We start from the raw sequence: 18,672 nt of genomic DNA on the forward strand, positions 1-18,672 counted from the left end.
CGCTCAGTCTTGTCCAACTCTTTTCGATCCCCACACCAGACTGTATGTAGCCCACCAGACTCCTCTCTCCATGGAATTTTCCAGGCAAGAATACTGGAGTGGGTAGCCATTCCCTTCTCCAGGGGATCTTCCCAGCCCAGGAATCAAACTCACATCTCCTGCATTAGCAGGCAGGTTCTTTACTGTCTGAGACCCCAGGGAAGCCCTTGCATCTTTATAGGAAACTATAATAAGGAAATTTTAATCTTTTATCACAAATTAGGGCTTCCCAGGTAGCTAAATGGTAAAGGATCTTCCTGCAATGTAGGAGACCTGGGTTCAATCCCTGAGTCAGGAAGATCACCTGGAGAAGTACATGGCAACCCACTACAGTATTCTTGCCAGTTAAATTATTTGGAGGTCATATAGTCATTTAAGTAGTGTCTCTTTCTTTATCCAAAGAAAGCAAGTATCTACTTATTAAAAAAAAAAGCCAAAGACATAAATCAACACTTAATATGCAAAAATTCCAAGGATATATATCAATTTTAAATGGAATACTAAATGGCAACCCACTCCAGTACTCTTGCCTGGAAAACCCCACGGACAGAGGAGGCTACAGTCCATGGGATCTCAAAGAGTCGGACACGACTGAGTGAGTTCACTATGTATTTCACAAAATATAAAAGATACTTCAGTCCTGTTTTTAGTGAAACTAATCTTTTCATTTCTATAAAAGGATGAATAAGACATTATTTTCTAACTTTTATGCAGTTGTTTCACGCCATCACTGGAGAGCAACTGTAAAACTCTCAGAGCATACAGTAAGAATACTAGGGGTTATTAAATCTTACAGACAGGAAAAAAATTAAAATGCCACATATAATGATCTTATCAATTTATTCTTTCAAAAACCAACAGACAAAGCTAAAAAGTACTAAAAAGAAAAAAGAAAAAAAACAAACAAACACACTATTCCCCCAGGATTCCAGTTATGAGATTAGAAAAAAAAAAATACTAAGTAGCTTTACTCACATGAGTTGCCATGTGGGTAGTTGCTGTCCATCTTTGAATAAGCAGAAACCTTCAATGAAAACTTCAATGGGAACAATGTCGTTCCCAACTACATTTTTCTGCCCAATGTAAAGGTCATGCTGAAAAACATTTAAAGCTAAGAGCTCATGTTTGGAAGATTTTGTTTTTCAGTTACTGAACACTGTAACTCCTTCCTTTAAAATACAGGGGCTTTCAAATGCCTAAAGCAGATTTATTGATTTTTTGTCGTCGTTGTTATTGTGTGAAATTGATGTTTATTCACAAGCTATTTGTTCCGTATGTTGAATTACTTATTCTAAATGTTGTCCTGAGGGGGGAAATACTGATAAAGTCAGAAGAAATGCTTAAAAGCTAGTGATGGAAAAGCACATTTTTACTTCACAAAGTTAAGTAACTGTGGTTTGCTAAATTCGAGTTCTTGTAGATGCCTGCCACTAAACTCTACAATGGGCTTTTTGTTTATTTTGGGGTGTTTGTTCACTGCTCTCAGAGGATTTGACTAAGAATCTCTACTTTTAATAAAATTGAACTGAAAGTTATTATTGGGAATGCAGTACAATTACTTTTTCTTAAAAAAAGTATATTAATGTTGATGTATTGTTTTACAATAGAAAAGTATAAGGAAAGTACCCTATTCTAACTGAGCTGAAGCTGAAGCTCCAGTACTTTGGCCACCTGATGTGAAGAACCGACTAAGTGGAAAAGACCCTGATGCTGGGAAAGACTGAGGGCAAGAGAAGAGGGTGTCAGAGGATGAGATAGTTGGATGACATCATCAACTCAGTGGACATGGGTTTGACCAAATTCCAGGAGATGGTGAAGGACAGGGAAGCCTCCTAGCATGCTGTAGTCCATGGGGTCGCAAACAGTCGGATACAACTTAGCGACTGAACAACAACAAATTCTAAAAAATGCAGCAAATAAATGAATTCATTCCAAATCAAACATAATCAATAGTAAAATGAAGGAAGAGGAGACAGAGAGCAGAGGAAGAAACCCACTGAGATAGGTTTCCAACTATTTCAGGTTGACTTTCTGTTCGTCTAAAACCCAACTTCCCAAAGTATTTTCCCTTTTATACGCAAGATGTAATTATTCACTGGGCCTGGGGTTAGCAACTCTTCAGAAGTTGGGAGTACCCCTCTTTTTTCCCAATAGGAACTAGAACCTAGAGTAGGCAAAAATTTGAACACATCCCCCCAGTCATTTTCCCTCTAGAGATCCATCCATCTTACTAATAGGTTTCACCTTATAAATGCATGTCTTCCTGCAAATTACTTAAAAGCAGTGTTCCCCAAAGTGAGATTCCCTGGTGACCTCTGATGACAGAGGAGATGATTTTAGAATACAGCATTAAACAACCTAGAAGAAGAAAGTCATTGCCTTTTCAACTCTCTCCTAATCCTCTGGTCTAGTCAAGGACAAAGTCTCCATTTGATGCCAGGATGTTGAGCACTCGTTAACTTCCACTGTCACAAAGGAAAATAAGTCTGCAACTCAGGCCTGCCAGCAGGCACCAAGAGCTACCTAGAAGTTAACAAGCCATATAGTTGTCATTGTACGCATTTGAATAGTGATATTTTTCAAGTTTCCTTTTAAAATAAATGTATTTAAGGTTTAAAAATGGAGTCGATTTAAAGGAAAAAATAGTTTGAAATGGTCTTGATCCTTGCAACTGAAAATGAGATCAGTGAACCAGCAGCATCGGCCTCACCTGGGTGCGTGTTAATGAACCGGATCTTAGGCCCTTCTCAAGCCCACCGAACCAAAAAATGCATTTTAATCAAGATCCCCACGTGACTTAAAATTTGAGAAACTCTAGGGGTGGCACAAACGTCAGTTCGAAACCACGCAGGACATTTGTTCTGGGATCTGCTGCTTTGATCATCAGCCAGCCATCCTTCAGACGCTCACTGAAAACCAGCCAGTGGAGGGCAGGGGGACCAGGAGGAAACTGCAGGGCCTTCCCTGGCAAGTCACAAACCATCAGTGGATGGTGAGGTCAGTGAGCGAGTCTGAAGCAGCACTTTGGGGGTACTGTGAGTAAGCTAAAATGACTTTAAATATGCTCTTATGCATGGACTTGTGGACACAGCAGCAGAAAGAGAAGGTGGGATGAATTGAGAGAGTATCTCTGACATAGATGCACTATCATGTGTAAAACACAGCTAGTGGGAAGCTTCTGTAGAAGGCAGGGAGCTCAGCTCAGTGCTCTGTGATGACCTCGAGGGATGGGATGGGGATGGGGTGGAAGGAGGCCCAAGAGGGAGGTGATATATGGATACATATAGCTGAGTCACCCTGTTGTAGAGCAGAGACCAACACAACATTGTAAAGCAATTACCCTCCAATTTAAAAAAAAATTTTAAGTGCTCTTATAATATCCGATCGTGCCACATAGATCATCTTTTTTACTAATGATTAATACAATGAAAATTCTGCCTAACCCTCCCTTCATCCCTCCTCTCTTCCTTCAATGGCTGGGGCTTTCTGAACAACTTCAGCATGGGAATGAGGGCCCAGGCTCCTTGCACCCACTGAATTAGCATGCCCTGGCCCTTTCTCCTAGAGTTAAGCCCAATCAGAGAGAGAATTATGCTTGGAAGTAGGGCAGCCTAGGTCTTCTGCACCAGCTGACACTACTGGAAGCAAAAGTGCAACACTCTATGGGCATCTAAGTGACATGTCAAAGAAGAAGCAAGGCAGTCACTCATTCACCAAGGGGGGCAGCCCGTTTAGTCAATGATCCAGGGAGTTCTGACCAAAATCCTGCTTCTTCATCAGCAGGAAAGACATCCAAGGGGAAAGTCTGAATTATCTGTACCGCCAACCCAGTGTTCACCTTCACAACCTGAAGAATGTGCTGGAAATACAGAGTAAAACAATGACCAAAATATACAGGACTTCAGTTCAGTCACTCAGTCGTGTCCGACTCTTTGCGACCCCATGAATCACAACACGCCAGGCCTCTCTGTCCATCACCAACTCCCAGAGTCTACCCAAACCCATGCCCATCGAGTCGGTGATGCCATCCAGCCATCTCATCCTCTGTCGTCCCCTTCTCGACACACACACACACATACAGGACTTATGATACTACAAAAGCTAAATACATATGTTTACAGCCATCTAGGTATTTTCAAAATATCCAGATTTAACAGATTTTAATAAAATGTTTCTATTTCTCCCAGGTGCTAGGCCTAACACCAGGGTCCAACAACAGAAACTCAACTTCCCAGTACAAAACACCAACATGACACAGTCTGGTTTTGCAGAGAAAATGAAGAGTGAATCCAATTGGGTAAAGAAATATGGGAACATTAACAACAAACAATCGACAGGAATTCATGGTCTGGTATCCATGATAAGACTTACATGCCATTCATTACAATGAAAAGAACACTGTGAACATTTGTTAGATCTTTTTTCCCTTTAGTTATTTTGGGAATGTACTTATGTAGGCAGAACATTACAGAGAACAAAAAAAATATATGTTACAATGTAAGATTACTGTAATGGTTCTGAAAGAAGTCAAGGAAAAAAAAAAAACCAAAAAAACACCAGAATGAAATTATAGGCATAGAGGAAAATAAGAGTAATAATTGGTAATACCTATTGATCATTCTAGGCAGTTTATATATACTAACTCCTCTAATCCTCACAACTATGAGATAGATGCTGGGTCTTAATACTACTACTAAAAATGCCATTTTGCAGATGAGGAGACATAACTGTAAGGTGAGTAAGTAGCCTAAGATCACAAGTCTGGGAATAAAACTGGGTACAAATCCAGACACATTCAGAATCCAAACTCCTTACCACCAGACTTCTGCCTACCACCAGACACCAGAATGCCCAACTCAGGGTGAACATTTTACCACTCTCTAATACTGGACCCTACAAAGAATTCTTCTAAAAGGTCAATGACTGTGGAATCTTCACAAGTTAAGGGGCTGGGCTGTATTGATAGGACTGTACCTTAAAACAGGAAAACTGAGTTTTGGCATTAAATACTTCAGAAGTGATTAGAACTACTCACTTGGCAGAATTAAGTTTTAAGGCTGCTTCGGGGAAATATTAACAGTTGGGGGAAATTTTTGTTGCAAGCAAAACATTATACTTTGAGAAATGCTTAAGTCAAGTATTCCTCTTTTATTAGGACGACTTAATTAAGTACAAAGCATTAAAATAGCTGGCCTGAATATTTATTAGAGCACCAGCTGTTCCCTCCAGATTTTTAGAAATTCAAGATGAAGTGCCAAGTATAATTTAGGAAAAAAAAAAATTTCAACAAGTAGAAAGAGCCCTATGTCTTGCAATACTTATCCAAATAGTAAATAGTAGTTGGAAGAGCTATAGAACATTACTATGCCTTTTCAATGAGAAGAGCCAAAATGTTTGGCCAACCACTTCCAAACGCTATTTTGTTACTGAGGTTGGTGATTACATTACTTAAATATTATACCTTATATTTCATAATTAATGATTCTTTATGTACAGACAGATAATACCACCGTGCTAACCACAGAATGTGTATACCATTCTGGGCGTGTTTATGAGTGCTAATAAATATGCTCCGGTAAAACATCTCAGAGAAATCATTCAGATTTTAATTCAAAATTTCATTTCTTCCAGAGACTCATGGACTTAGGGAAAGAACTTATGGTTGCTGGGGCTGGAGGCTGGGGGAGAATGAGAGGAAGGGATAGTTAGGGAGTTTGGGATGGGCATGTACACCCAGCTATGTTTAAAATGGATAACCAACAAGGACCTACTGTATAGCATATGGAACTCTGCTCAATGTTTATGGCAGCCTGAATGAGAGGGGAGTTTGAGAGAGAATGGATACATGTATATTATTGCTCAGTCCCTTCTCTGTTCACATAAAACTATCACAAAATTGTTAACTGGCTATACCCCAATATAAAATAAAAGTTTTCAAAACTTTTTATTTATTTCAAAAGATTTCCACTTTAGATGCCCAGCCATAATTGAACACCTAGTTCTTATTTTTTTTTTTTTTTGTTTCAAAAGGGAGTAGATAAAAAGGAATGTCAGAAAAAAATGAAAAAATGTGTTATGCACATTGAAACTTTTCTTTCTAAGGAAGACTGAAAGACATCTCCTGTGTTTGCTTTATTGTCAGCTCTTCATGACAGTGCTGCAAACTTAGATATGAGAGAAGAAATGTCCCTGCTTGGCATGTCGGCAGAGGGACGTCAACAAAACTGCCACAGCGGTGCAGAGAGCAACTCCCTTTCTCCCCACCCCCAGTCCACTCAGGGCAGGGGGCACAGGAAGAAGCTTCTGGAAATAGACTGAAAGGAAGGGCACCTTGGACAGGGAGGCAGGTTTGTGAAGAGCAGAGTCTGCTGTCCTGAGTCTGTGGTTAGACCCAGTCCACTGCACTCAAGTGTGCGGGACCACAAGGACAGAAGAACGAAATGTCTGCTGCGTCTCTGTTCCTGTCGAATGAATAACTAGCTTCTACCCCTATACGATGCTGATTTTTAGCATACTAATTGCAGCACAAGAGGTTCTCTCTAGCAGAGATTTTTCTTCTTTTGTTTTTAGGGTTTTCAGGTTTAAAAATAAACTGGCATTTTTGGATTAATAAAAAATTCCATGAGGGATAAAATAGGCCACATAATTTTTTTTTTCTCATAAGCAAAGAACACTAGCTGTGTGTGCTGGTGAAGTCAGTCACCCTCTGGTCAGAGCCCTGTACCACCCACTCCCAGCTCCCCCAGCGACCCTCCAGAGAGTAATAGCAAGAGATGACACATCTTGCCAAGAAAAACAAGCTAGAGCTTCTCCACTTCAGCTGGACATCAAAATCACCTGCAGGGATTTTTTTTAAAAATCCCCACTAATACCAGGGCCCCATCCTGGACCTACAGAATCAGATTCCCAGGTGGGAAGACTGAAATTTCCTAACAATTCACTGATTATGCCGCTGTGTCTATAAAGGGGTGAAATATCAACCAACCCTAGAGAAAGTGAAAAGTGAAAGTGTGAGTCACTCAGTTGTGTTCCACTGTGAGACCCCAAGAATTGTAGCCCACCAGGTTCCTCTGTCCAAGGGATTCTCCAAGCAAGAATACTGGAGTGGGTAGCCATCCCCTTCCCAAGGTGATCTTCCTGACCCAGGGATCAAACCTGGGTTTCTTGCACTGCAGGCAGATTCTTTACCGTCTGAGACACCAGGGAAGCCCCTAATTATGAAGGACTTCCTATGCATGAAGAAATCCATAAGAGAAAAACCTGTATGAGGAATAACTTTTTCTAAACATGCCTTGACCTTCAAGACTGAAATTTATCTGAAGGCTAGAATGGTGGTTTTCAACTGTGTGTTTAAGCAGTAGACCCCCTTTGTCAAGCAAAACCCTTCATGGTATCTCAAAATACCAAACCTACTATCTGAGCTGCTCCAGGAGCAACAAAGGGCAGAAATCCTCCCACTCAGGCCCCATACACCTTAAGGAAGACTACGGCTGCTGGAAGGAAGTGAAAACCACTGGGCCAGAATAAGACATTCAAATAGGATAAATATATAGTACTAAATCTAAATGCAAATAATTAACTGGAGGGTTAGGGCTTTTGATTAGCACTTAGCCTAGGGAGATGGGTTTAAAAGAAGTTCACTTGAAAAAGAGATGAAGGTTTCATTCCACTAGAAATTCAACTTGAGCCAACAAAGTTCCCTGGCTGCCAGGAAAAGCATGTGCAGTTGAGCCTGCGTTAATAACTACTGTTTGTACTGAGAGAATGACCTTTTAGAAAGCACTTTCACGTGTATGGAGAAGGAAACGGCAACCCACTCCAGTATTCTTGCCTGGAGAATCCCATGGACAGAGGAGCCTGGTGGGCTACAGTCTATGGAGTCCCAAAGAGTCAGACAGGACTGAGAAACTGACACTTTCAAGTGTATGATCTCATTTAATACTGGTTAACAATTCTGCAAGCTATTGAAATTATTTTCACTGTATTTTAGATGAGCAATGTGGAAAGCCAGAGTTTGATCCCTGGATCAGGAAGATCCTCTGGAGAAGGAAATGGCAACCCACTCCAGTATTCTTGCCTGGAGAAGCCCATGGACAGAGGAGCCTGGTGGGCTACAGTCCATGGGGTCACAAAGAGTCGGACGCGACTGAGCAACTGAGGCAATAACGTGGAAAAGTAACTTACTCAAAGATGAATCCAGGCTTGACATCCTAACCTAGAACTTAAGGAGGACTTTGAGAATAACAACCCACCATCCTCTGGATGGTAGGAACAGTGTGTGAAAAAAATGTGTTCCATTCTGGTTGCTACATTAATGGAACCACAGGCAGGGTACAATAATCAGGGCAAAGAGCAATCTGGAAATAGTAATGAAGAACACATGAAAAACCTAAGAGCCTCTAAAGATGGAAAGCAGAGGGTTTAGGAATTTTTAAATAATGAAGGTCTATGCAGAGGCAGATAAGTCTTATATCACACAAGAGTAACCCAGGCTCTTCCCCTTCTCCTTCCTGAAAAACTCAGTCTTAAAGCCATGAGAAGGGACAAAGGAAGATAGGCCTTTGTGCAGGAACCGGTGTGGAGAGAGATGTGAAAGACCAGAGCCAGGTATCAGAGAAAGGTGTTCACAGTGGGATGCAGGTTGGAGCACCAACAGGTAAGGAGAGTAACCAGGTAAGGGTCATCGGCAGCAGTGGAAGACTGTCTACACAAGGGGAGATTTAATCAAATGAGTAAACTGTTAAGAACAATGGGAGCCAGGATTCTCACTGAAAAGAAGGTAGTTACAAATATGGAAAAGAAAAAAACTAAAGTAAACTCTGTGGTGTCAGATAGGGATTTGAGATACCAGCGTGAACTCGTGGTTTTGAAAATATATAGCTAGATATAGAAACACAGATGTAAATGTATGTTATGTGCACATATGTGTATACACACACATTCCATAGTCATGTCCATTAAAAGGGCCCAGAGGTGGCGATAGCCTCAAAGCAATGAGCATACTTAGCAACCAGATATTGGCTTCTACATATCATTCTCTATGCAAAGGAACTAGGGCTCCTTGGAGAAATGACTGATATAAAACATGACACTAGTAAATTACAAAATGAGCTTGGAATATCTTTTTCTGAAAGAAAGCAAAGATGTGTTCAAAGAATGATGGGCGTTAAAGGGCATAAAGACGCTGCCACTGACTGCCAAACCTCGGACCAATGGGAACATTAAAATAAGTAATGAAGAGTAAAAGTTTAATTAAAACATACTGGAGAAAAGGAAACCGAAAGTTCTTACTGATATTAATTAATTAATTGAAATTTTAATGAGGAATGGGCTATTTACATAATTTCACAATAACTTGCCACAAGATATATACATAAATTACAAAAGGGAAAAAAGTCACTTTATGATGGAGAAACTTGGCAGGCAACACTTCAGTCAAGTGACCATCATCAGTAACGGAACAAACACAAACAGAAATCAGTGCCCCTTGATGGATGCAATGAGAGGAACTCAGCACCACTTCTGTAATTATCCTGCCAGAGATGGACAGCCTGAATCTAAGGATGAGAAAATGGCAAGCCAACCCCAATTAAGGGACATTGTACAAAACAGCTAGTTTAAAATCTTCAAAAGTGTCAAAAATCTGACCAGTGAAAGAGTGAAAAAGACTAAAAGACCCAACTAAATACAATGTGTCTTCTGAACTTAATTCTTCTGCTTTAGAAGACAAGATTGGAATAACTGAGAAACTTGAATGAGGTCTAAAATTTAGATGGTGGTAATGTATCAGTGGTAAATTCCTGGCTTTGATGACTATACTGTGATTATCTTGGAGAACATCCTAGTTTCAGGAAACATACACTGAAGTATTGGTGTGTGATAGCCATTTGCCGGCAACTTTTTCTCAAATGATTCAGGATAAAAACAAATAGTATCACTTGCAATTTCTCTGCAGGTGTGAGACTGTTTCAAAATAAAAATTAAAATTCAACAACAGTAAATTAGGAAAATGGACACTCCAGGGGGAATGATTCCATTTAGTTTGCAGGAAAGATGAAACTCTCAAGTGATTAAAGTGGTCCCAAAGAAATCCATCCTAAGGAGGGTTGGCCAGATGTTACAGAGAAAATGCCTCCCTGAATAGTAAGTGAGAGGAGAGGAAGTCTATGTACTCTCCAATGATTTCATAATTCATTCACTCAACAAACATTTATTAAACACCTACTGCGTTTCAGACAATATGTTAGACACTGCGCTTATGAAAATAACTGAGAGTCCCTGCAATTGAAGGCTTTGTAGTCTAATGAAGGATGATGATTCAGAAGTCTGAAGGTAGTATTTTAAGACAGTCATCAGTGTTACATATGGAAAGAAGCATGTGACTCAGGAACACTGTCTTTAATATTCCATTTTTCATTTATGAATTTTCAATAGACTACACAATAGTTTATTATTCTATCATACTCTTTAACAACATTTTCATCCTAACTTTTATGCTTGTGGGTGGTGTTAATTGAGGCATATGCAAAAACCTTATCACTTTTCAATTATGAACAGATGTAAATGACTTACTTGATGTTTTATTTTAGAGTAACAAGCATCTTCTAAAACAAGTTTAAAATAAGAAGTCTAAAACTATAGCCCTATAGCTAGGGCTATAGTTATTGCTAGAGATTTAACACTTTAAAAGTGGACCATAATGTGTTCATCACCTCAAAAGTCACTCCATGTCTCTGTTCTCCAATTTCTACATCTGTCACAAACATGTCATAATGTGCTTGTACGATGCTTTGAAATGTTTAGAAGAAAGACACGGTAATTATAAAGCTCTGTTAAAATACAGGTTGCTTTCACCTTTTGCCAGGGACTAACTACTACTGTGGACTTATTACGACAGAGTGATCCATCTAAATGAGCTCACCTTGGCAATTTTATGTTGGGTGAGACATTAGTTTGTTTTCCAACTCTTCCCCTTGGCTTCATTTCAATCTTCCAGGCATATCATCAAGCGAGAATGCTTTGGTGCCTTCTCACTGACCCAAGAGTGAGAGGCCAGACCAAGCAAGTCAGTATTCAATTACTTTCCCCACTGAAGTCTGCACACCCTCCTTACACTTTTCCCATTTGACACTTTCATAACCATATTTAGCTTTCTTCCTACCATCTCCCTGTAATTCAAAAGGCAATTTAGACTCCCATATGGTTGCCATCGAAGCTAACAGATGTCTAGCAAATTAAAACAAAAATTATGACTTATAAACTGCTGATGTATCATCATTCCAGAACATCTTACAATTTACAGTGAATCATAAGATAAGGCTTCCAACTTGATGCCCCCCACAAGGTTCTCTAAATCTCTCTTCTCTGGGAATTGAAGCCCTGTGGAAACAAATTAGATGCAACATTCTGCCATCAAACCTGGGTAAACCTACACTTAAAGATACAATGTAATATTTGCAAGCACATCAAGGAGAAATTTGGCCTCAAGGATCCAAGGTTTTCTAATCTTTGTACAGCAAAGAGAAGAAAAATGACTTGACTCCCCTAAGTCATTTAAGGCTTCCACTGATCCACAGTGCTCTTTTCAAATAAGTGATGAATAAATCTGATGAATCTATTCACCTTGTCTCCTTGGTAGATATCAAGAGGAGCATCATTACCTAGTAGTAATGATAACAAACTACCAGGCTAAGGTATTCTAGAAGCTCTATAGCCAGGATGGAAATAGTATGAAATCTGGAGACAATGACACAGACCTTACCCACCATTTGTTAAATATTGAGACCGTGTGCTCGGTAATATCATATCTGATTGCATTGTCAAATCTACAACTCTACTGGATAATGTGGTGCTTAGTCGCTCAGTTGTGACTGATTCTTTGTGACCCCAGGGACTGGAGTCTGCCAGGCTCCTCTGTCCATGGGGATTCTCCTGGCAAGAATACTGGAGTGGGTTGCCATGCCCTCTAACAGGGTATCTTCCCAACCTAGGGATTGAACTCAGGTCTCTTGCATCGCAGGCAGATTCTTTACCATCTGAGACACCAGTGAAGCCCATTGGGTAATGTTATCTTTCCTTCATAAATAAAAATGGCTCAGTGGTAAAGAATTCGCCTGCTAATGAGGGACATCAAGTTCAATCCCTGGGTCAGGAAGACTCCCTGGAGGAAACGGCAAACCACTCCATTCTTCTTGCCTGGGAAATCCCATGGACAGAGGACACTGACAGACGATAGTCCATGGGATCACAAAACATTCAGACACGATTCAGTGACTCAACAAGGCTCCAGCAGATTGTATTTTCCAAAGATTGCCACAACCCACACAACCTTGACACTCATCTAACAAAAGAGGAATTTGTCTCTTTACCCGCTCAAAACTGAGCGGGTTGCATGCATGCTTTAACCAGAGGAACAGATAAAAGTGACACTGGACCAGTTCAAGGAGTATTCTTTACTGGCTGGAAGCTGCTTCTAAGAAAACACGTTGAGGTGCTCTAGCCAACACCACCGGCTGAGCTCTCAGCTGGCATCAACTGCCAGTCATGTGAGGGTACCATCTTGGGTATCCCACCCCAGTGAGCCTTCAATTAACTCCAGCCAGCTCCATCTCACTGCAACTGAAACGGACGGTTCCAAGTGCAAACTGCCTAGCAGAGCCTGGTCAAATCCCAGAATTGTCAGATATAATCAAGTTTTATCTTAAGCCACTAAGTTTTGAGGTTGTTTGTTATATAGCAACAGATAACCAGAATACTGAGATAAATTTCCTTGCCTAGTAACAGTTTTTAAGTATTAGAGTCAGAACCTAAAAAAGTCCAGAACAAAATATCTATTAATGCTGGGTGATGGGGTGTGGAGGTTCATTACCCGAAAGAAGTAACTCTCTTTCTCTTCCCTCCCCTACCCCAGAGCACTCTCAGATTTTCCAAGAAATGTCCTAGTATGGTGACACCCTCAATAAAATCAATTCCTTTCTGGCTTGAGTTCTTCCAATATAAAATAGGGTGAATAAGATTCCCCCACCACCACCTCGTGATAACTAATGAGAAAGGAATCTGTACAAGATGTTGACTTTGTTACTCAGAATACCATTACAAGTATTATATAAAAGGATCCAGATTTTACACATGAAACTCTAACTCCAATAATAAAAAATATATTTAATGACTCACAAGACTACATTTGAGATTCATAGTGGGGATACAAAAGTATGCCTATTATACCAATAAGTCAATAAGCCAAGAAGAAATTAGGGAAAGATTTTTTTCAAATGAAAGAATCCTTGAGGGAAAAATAAATAAATTAATAAAAGTTACTTTCAGATGAATCTCAGTGAGAGAAAAAGTCTATAATTTAATGTGTCCCAATATATGCTATTTTCATTCTATTTTAGTGCCCATCTCTTATTTTTTCTTCCCCAGCATATTGGAGCTCAAAAGACCCATTCTTTTTTTCAGAACTAGAAAGAAACTTACAACTTGACTAACCCTTCATTTTTGGTTTTTTAAATTGGAGTATAGTTGCTTTACAGTCAGCTATATCTATACACATACCCCCCCTTTTTTGGATTTTCTTCCCATTCAGTCACCACAGAGCAATGAATAGAGTTCTCTGTGCTCTACAGTAGGTTTTCATTAGTTATTATTTTATACATAGTAGTGTATTTGTCAATCCCAATCTCCCAATCCATCCCTCCTTGGTATCCATATGTTTTCTCTCTACATCTGTGTCTCTATGTCTGCTTTGCAAATAAGTTCATCTGTATCATCTTTCTAGATTCCACATGTATGCATTAATACATAATATTTGTTTTTGTCTTTCTGAATTATTCACTCTCTCTGAGAGTCTGTATGTCGATCCACATCTCCGCAAATGGTACAATTTCACTCCTTTTTAAGGCTGGGTGATAATATTCCATTGCATATGTGTACCACATCATCTCTAGCCATTCCTCCGTTGATGGACATTTAGGTTGCTTCCATGTCCTGACTACTGTATATAATGCTGCAAGAAACACTGGAGTGTATGTATCTTTTCAAATTATGGTTTTCTAGAGGTATATGCCCAGGAGTGGGATTGCTGGGTCATACGGTCGTTCTATTTTTAGTTTGTTAAGGAACCTCCACACTGTTCTCCATAGTGGCCGTAAATATATGGAATACTTCATGAATTTGCATGTTGTCCTTGTGCAGGAGCCATGCTAACCTTCTCTGTACTGTTCCAATTTTATTATATGTGCTGTCGGCTGCTGCTGCTGCTGCTCTACTAAGTCGCTTCAGTCGTGTCCGACTCTGTGTGACCCCATAGACAGCAGCCCACCAGGCTCCCCCGTCCCTGGGATTCTCCAGGCAAGAACACTGGAGTGGGCTGCCATTTCCTTCTCCAATGCATGAAAGTGAAAAGTGAAAGTGAAGTCGCTCAGTCGTGTCCGACTCTTCTCAACCCCATGGACTGCAGCCTACCAGGCTCCTCCGTCCATGGGATTTGCCAGACAAGAGTACTGGAGTGGGGGCCATTGCCTTCTCCGAATGTGCTGTCGGAGTGAGCACTAACTCTTCATCTTAACAGTTGAGAAACTGAGGCCGGGGCAGTTAACTGAGTAGTGAAAAGTCAAACTCCTCATTACTAAGAGAACCAAAGGCTTAGTGCTAGGGCTACCAAATTCTCAGGTTTTATTTTACCAGAACTTTATCTCAAAATGTCTACAATGTTTTAAAATTTTTTTTCTAGAGTTTCGGTGTGGAAAGATTAGGAAACCATGTCCTCTGTAATCAATGTCTTCTTCACTACTGTGTAAGAGCAGCCCCAGGCTGCTGAATCCAGCAGTCACAGATAGGACAGCTACTGCAGACAGCAGAGGTGCGTAACTTTACAGAATCAGGCCGCCAGTCCTGGCTCTTCAGTCACTAACATCTTAAGTCTAAATTACTGTGATCAAATATCATGGCTACCTTCCTACTGATCGTCACTCTGGAGACCAGGGTACTGCAAACTCAGAGATTCCATAATTCCCAAATAATTCCCTAAATTATGAGATAACCGTGAAGCAGACAGCAGGATAGCAAAGGTATGAGGTGGTACATGAGTGGAAGACTTTAGGCACAGTAAGGAGGGACAAGGCGTGTAGAAAGCAGAGTCAGAGAAGGGTCCTTATAACAAAGGTATCTACATAACAATTCTGCCTGGGACAGATGGTCTAGTTCCAGAGCCCCGTGTCTCTTCTCAGGCTTCCCATAAAACTCCTCCCAAGAGATGAAGACCTTGAAAATCAGACAAAATGTGACTTTCTCTTGGAAGTCTCCACGCAAGTACTCCGCAATTCTTTGCAGCTCTCTACAATTCCAGAGCTTTTGCTACACCCTAAGTCACAGAAAACAGTAAATGTACCTCTGTACACACCACAAAATTGCACCAAACTGTCAGGGAAACAGGCCCAAATCCCTTTCTTTCTTTTCCACCTCCTGCTATGAAACTGCAGAGAAAGCCCCTGGGTGCTTTTTGTTGCCTGGTAGCTGAAATGTTCAGCTTTCGGAAGTGTTCAGGCAAAATCAAGAGGCTTGAACTCACCACCCCAAGAAGATCCAGTCCCAGTGCAGTAGTCCCTGACTCTCAAAGTCATGAAAGTTTCAAGTTCAGATAAAATCAAAACGCCTCACCCAGGAATGTGACTTTTAAATATGTCCAACAAGGGTTGAAAAAAAGGAAGCAAGGAAAGAAAATAATTTCTTCTTCCTACATTTGTAGCAGTGTTTGACTATGGGGGGGGGGGGTGCGGTGGGGAGGTGGGGGGTGACTGCTAACAGGAATCATGTCCAACCTCTGGCAAAAAGTGGCTTGTGAATGACTGGATCCGATGTTTATTCATGTGTCCCCACCCCATTATCAGTCCTGAGGCCAGATGACATGCTGACACAGAGAGTGGTCTCCAATCCCTCTCATTCCCTTTTGCAAAACATGCAAGAGCAATGCAAGACACTCCTAGAGAAAACAGAGAATAAAAATAAAATAGCCTAGTAAATGCGTGGCAGGAAGAAAACAATATAAAAAGCTGTATTGACAACTCTTCTCATCAATGTATATGTTCAAACAAATGGCCAAAACTAAAAGAGAATCAAAATAAATACATCCCATGTTCAGACTGCTGTGGATTATCACAGATCCCACCACCACCACTGGATTATTGTTGACCTCACACTGAATCCACACTAAGCAGCAACTTGGAGCGCACGCCCCCCACCCCAGCCAGCCACCATCTTTACTTTCCATGGGGGGAATAGTGGGGGAGAAGGGAGTGCCCAACAAGGAAGAGGATGGAATGGGATGGGATGGAGAAGAAAAAGAACACGGTCTTTGAGCAACGTTTCCCCCTGTCCTAGTGAACTCTTTGTCTGGTTGCTGAACATGTTTGTGAGATCAAAGAAGAGAAGCCAAACAAAACAAAAGAGTAGGCATCCCAGCCTAATTACAATAGGTGCCCAGCATGTTGTGGTGCCAGCAGAGCATGGATGAACCTTCCATTCAAGCATCTGCTCTCCCGGTATCGTCACAAAACATGTCTCGTACGCCTTCTCCTCTGCATTTCTCCAAGGTTTCCCCCAAAACGGCCCGCTGTATGTGTCGCTCCTCAGAAAAGGAGGTCGTGAGGTACCAACACACTGAAACATATGTTGATGGTGACTTGTTATTATCCTGACAATAATACAGACAGAGAAATAAACATCTCCAGCCCGCACACCCACTGGTCAGTCCATTATGCAAAAGGAGCGCTTTCCCGATGAAGACGAAGAGACGAGCGTGCAGGAAGCGATATTTACGTGCACATTACAGAACCATATACCGCCGCATCTGCATCCTACACAAAGCCCGAGATGGTGCAAGAAGATACACGCTGAGCATGGCACGGACTGGCCGCGGCAACACGGAGCCAAGCCCTCGTCCAATCAGATCCCCGTTAGAGGTGGACCTCAGGGTCGACTCTGCCCGATTAGCCTTCCCTATTATGACACCACGCTCTGCCCAACATCCGTACTCCACCGGGAGCAAATCTCATTCGAGTGGTTGCTCATTTCTCCAACTGCCGAACCCTTTCTTTCATCTGCATCTACGTTATTCGTCCCTTAAAAAGCAACCTCAAGGCCTGGGTGTCCCCTTTCCGGCTCCGTTTTTCTTTTTACCTTTTCGCGTTCCTAGAAAGGATTAAATGTTTATTTCTCCAACGCGCAGGCTGAAAGGGCGGAAGGCAAACGCCTCAGCGAGCTCCGACAAGCGCCCGAGGGGCAGCGAAAAGTAAAGGCTGAGAGCAACGTGCGCGAAATCGTCGCGAATCGATCAGCCACAATAGTTGAAATCCCAGAAGCGCTCCAACTTACCCAAAATATGACATTGAAGCCAAATATGAAATACTTGATGCAACAACTGACTTCAGGACCCTTGTAATGCTTCCCGGACATCCTCTGGGTTCATGAAGACACTTGCCCCGGCAGCCCGAGTTTGGAGCCCCGGAGCACCGTTGCTCGGAGCAGCCGGCGGGAAGCTGGGGATCGGGGACGCCGCTCGGGGCCGCGGCGCGGCGGCCAACCCGGGCTGAGCAGCGCAGGGACGGAGCAGCGGAGAGTGGCTCCCACACCTCCAGCCCTTGGCGCGCGCCGAGGCCGCCGGAGCCGGGGTGGCCGCGAGCGGGTAGGGAAGCAGGCTGCAAGCCCCGAGCTTCGCTGAGGCTGGCCCCCAGCACCAGGCGAGCTCCCAAGCCCGTCCGCCGGACGATGGTCAGCCTCCGGGCTTCGGGCAAACGCGACCGCCGCGGATGCTGGTGGAGACGCTACTCGCCCGCCTGCCCGCTCGCGCGCTCCCTCCCACCCCTCGCTCCGCCCGCCGATCGCTCCGCCCGCCCGGCCCGCTGCTCCTCCGCCCGCGCCGCCCTCAGCTCCGCCCGCCGCCCGAGCCTCGGTGAGGTGCGCGCGCGCACGGGCTCGGGCGCTCCCGGGCGGCGGGAGGCTCAACGTAGCCTCGCCGCCCCCTCCTTCCAGCGCTCTCCGCTCCTCCCGCTCGCTTCATCCCCGCCCCTTCTCAGGCCAGCCAGGAGCGCCGCGGACCCCCGAGCACTGCGGGTAGGTAGGGAGGATGGCAGGCCGAAGGGAGGTGTAAGGATGCCCAGAGAGCGCGCCCATTGGGAGCAGCCTTGGAGGAGTGACTGGGGTTGATGGTCCCCCTCTGCCACCGACGGCAGCAGACAGCTTCTGGAGGGACCAGGGGGAAAGGATCGTTTCGGGGTGAGAGGGCTGGTTGAGTTGGGATCCTCGAAACGAATCATTCCCCCTGCCCCCCCGCTGCAGGACGAGCATCCTTCTGGGTGTAGCCACACTCACACCCCCTGCTCCGGTTTTGTAGCAAGAAAAGACGCCGGGCCATTGAGGCGAAGAGGAAAGAGATCACAGACTTTGCTGGGAGCAAAGGGGAAGGATAAGGTGTTAGGGAAAGGGGGAAGAGATGGAAAATGGAAGTGAATCCGGAGGATTGCATAGGAAAGTCCCCTGAATTCCCCTGAATGTGGCTCCAACTCAACCTCCCCACCTGCGGGAGAGAGAGGCTTATCCTGGAGACCGGGACGAGGAAGGAGAGACGGCCCAAAGGAA

General features: G+C 42.9%; 1 protein-coding gene and 1 non-coding gene across 3 annotated transcripts in view; both read right to left on the reverse strand.

The window, feature by feature from the left end:
- TSPAN5 (tetraspanin 5) overlaps positions 1 to 17,863 on the reverse strand; it is a 178,221-nt gene extending 160,358 nt beyond the window's left edge. Inside the window, exon 1 of one of the 2 annotated variants that reach the window (XM_043438562.1) lies at positions 17,410 to 17,863. In XM_043438562.1, the coding sequence (XP_043294497.1) occupies positions 17,410 to 17,490 (81 nt within the window). In that variant the 5' untranslated portion in view covers positions 17,491 to 17,863. The remainder of the gene's footprint in view (positions 1 to 17,409) is intronic. The other variant, XM_043438561.1, reaches the window with a different exon arrangement.
- On the reverse strand, positions 14,188 to 14,292 carry LOC122422467. Its single transcript, XR_006263861.1, has one exon. It is a non-coding gene; the product is annotated as a U6 spliceosomal RNA (small nuclear RNA).
- Positions 17,864 to 18,672: the final 809 nt, after the last annotated feature.

This window comes from Cervus canadensis, chromosome 19 (assembly GCF_019320065.1).
Source record: "Cervus canadensis isolate Bull #8, Minnesota chromosome 19, ASM1932006v1, whole genome shotgun sequence".
NCBI lineage: Eukaryota > Metazoa > Chordata > Mammalia > Artiodactyla > Cervidae > Cervus > Cervus canadensis.